Genomic DNA, 2,497 nt, shown 5'->3' with positions numbered 1-2,497 from the left:
AGTCTATGTAATTTAGACTATTTAGTAAAAATATGTTATGGTGTTATGTAATTTTTTTTATTTTTATAAATAGTGTTTTTATCAAAGTGTTCTTCGAAAAAGTACCTAGTTTTTCGAGTGTAACAATTTGTCTGTGGCTAATTAATTTGAAAATCAATTCTACCAATATTAGAGCAGTATTCTGTACTTGATTAGTGTTTCAAAAATGCTTGGAGAAAAGCTAGTTTTTCTTTAGTTTATTAATTTTTTTTAAAGAAGTGCTTTTGACTTCTCATAAGCTTGGCCAAATGGGCTATAATTATCTCAATTTCCACCACACTTGGTTGTTTCATTTGCAGAGTGAGAAGAAAACCTATGCAACACTTAGCAGGGATTTTGTGGAGAAGAATCGAGAGTTAAGGTAATTGTTAGTTTTCTTTTGAGAAAACCTATTTGCTTGTTATTGTAAAATCTGTTAATTAAAGATGTATCCATTTTTTTTTTTTTTTTGTAGGATTGTAGATGTATTTAATCCATTTTAAATAACTCATATTGTTTATGTTCTATTCTTTATAAAATACCTACCTCACAGGCCCGAAATTTAAGTCTTTTGTTATGAATTCTACTATTGAGTATTTCCATCTCTGATATTTCCCAACAGTAAGAACCCATCGGCATATTATTTATATATATATATATATCTTACTACTGGAAAAGTTAACCTAATTGTCGTAATTAATATCAAATTGCAAATTATGACTTACTATATATGCTAGGCAACTTCATGGAGAAGAGCTGCAAGGACTTGGGTTGGATGAATTAATGAAATTGGAGAAATTAGTAGAGGGAGGAATAAGCCGTGTCCTCAAAATTAAGGTCCTATATATCTACTTAATTCCCTCCTCTCCTTATTGGTGGTACTATTATTTGCCTTAATCTCTTATTATTTGTTGTTTCATTTGCTTTGTATCTTGCTATTTTACTACATATTTTTCTTGCAATCTGTCAGGATTCGAAATGAGGCCCTGACTGTGATGGGCATCCCGAACCATGAAGGCCCGAGAGACCCCTTAGCATGTAATCATAAGCATAACTCATACGCTATAAATGTGCGGAAGATAAATTGAAAATGCAAAGGAAATTTATAATACAAATAGTGTCAACAAAATATGACAATACAATACTCATCTTTCGCCTACGAAGCCTCTGCTGACCACTAACTGTCTAGGCTGGGACAAGGCTCCCTGCTGAACCATAAACTGACTGAGATTACATATAGATAGAATGCCTTCCAATGTAAGGGAGGCTCACCAACTTTGAACTCATGAAACAATCTACTGCTGCTGCATTGGACCGCAAGACTAAGCCTCAGATCCTACATTATAAGATAATGTAGCCGCCACGAAGGACGGTCAATACCTGAAATGTATTGATATACAGAACTAACAAAAAACAACATATATTTTATATAAAATAGTCGAGAGCATTAAGAAAACAATTTATCATAATAGGTATCAAAACACATTGGCATAATTCAGTGAGCTTCAGAACATCCTTGTAAGTTATGACTCAACTCTTTGTTTTACTTCTGAGCTAGATGGTACACCCTACAAGTCTACAATTTCATGGGCCATATGGAATCCTCCCTTGACTCGACGATTAAACCCCCAATTCAAGTTTGCCGCAAGGATTGAAGTATTAGTAAGGGCGTGGGGGGGGGGGGGGGGGGAAAAAAAAAAAAAAAGCAGGATATCATAATCCCAAATCAAATCAACACGTCATGGTAGTGCACAAGATCACAAAGCAGGGCTTCTAACCATAGTCCCAAATTGGGACAACATGAATCAAGGTACACAAGATCACAAAGCAAGGTAACAGAATCCTGCATCGGTAAATTACGGTTTTCAGCATTGAGTCTTTCAATTCGTGCTCTCTTAGGGTAACCATCTAACTCTCTTTAAGCCCAATTTTAGCCTCTTAAAACATACCTTATGCTTATAAATAAATCTTTCTCATTCTGGTAAGGGCATATCACAATAGGGTATCGTTATACCCAGACTTGCAAGTTGTTCATTCCATATCACATCATATTCATAGCCCTTTTTATTCAAAATTGGACCACCAAAAAAATTTAAACATCACATGAGGGAGTTCTTGTTTTAAAACACATGAAAGCCTATACAAACTATTCCCCTTTCAATACTTTATCAAACGATGGTTATCCCTTTCATCAATCACATTCAAATTCTTTATTAGGAAACATTTGCATTTGTAAATCAAGGAAAAAACCTTCTCATTCGTTCATAAAACTATAACAATCCATAAACATTAGCAAAATATTTAAACTCAAACTTTTAACCATCCATGTAAACAATCCACAACTTTGTTAAGACAATGAGTTTCATAACAAGAGAGGTAATCACACAAATCATGCTCTCATATGATTTTTCAAACTAAGAACACATGTACATATGAAAACAATTCAAGTTTAGGAAAACAAACTCATAGTTTATATAAG

At 33.8% G+C, this 2,497-nt stretch overlaps 1 protein-coding gene across 2 annotated transcripts; it reads left to right on the top strand.

Moving 5' to 3' along the window:
* The first annotated feature begins 175 nt into the window (after positions 1 to 175).
* LOC124893353 (MADS-box protein JOINTLESS-like) lies at positions 176 to 1,147 on the top strand. Of its 2 annotated transcripts, none has more exons than XM_047404379.1 (3): positions 176 to 400; positions 756 to 855; positions 989 to 1,147. In XM_047404379.1, exons 1-3 carry the CDS (start codon positions 288 to 290, stop codon positions 998 to 1,000), a joined length of 225 nt encoding a protein of 74 aa, XP_047260335.1. In that variant the 5' UTR covers positions 176 to 287; the 3' UTR covers positions 1,001 to 1,147. The 2 variants fall into 2 exon arrangements, with proteins under 2 accessions (XP_047260335.1, XP_047260334.1); XM_047404378.1 differs by having other exon boundaries at positions 756 to 896.
* The last annotated feature ends 1,350 nt before the right edge of the window (positions 1,148 to 2,497 follow it).

Source organism: Capsicum annuum, unplaced genomic scaffold (genome assembly GCF_002878395.1).
Source record: "Capsicum annuum cultivar UCD-10X-F1 unplaced genomic scaffold, UCD10Xv1.1 ctg58000, whole genome shotgun sequence".
Taxonomy (NCBI): Eukaryota; Viridiplantae; Streptophyta; class Magnoliopsida; order Solanales; family Solanaceae; genus Capsicum; species Capsicum annuum.
The sequence above is the reverse complement of the archived record's forward strand: the minus strand, read 5'-3'. Positions and strand labels throughout refer to the sequence as shown.

Bases quoted from the DNA above. Each gene is read 5' to 3' on its own strand.
- LOC124893353 (XM_047404378.1), top strand. From the start codon at position 288: ATGGGCTATAATTATCTCAATTTCCACCACACTTGGTTGTTTCATTTG. The intron at 401-755 runs GTAATTGTTAGT...TATATATGCTAG, and splicing joins GAGAAGAATCGAGAGTTAAG to GCAACTTCATGGAGAAGAGC. The intron at 897-988 runs GTACTATTATTT...GCAATCTGTCAG, and splicing joins CCCTCCTCTCCTTATTGGTG to GATTCGAAATGAGGCCCTGA.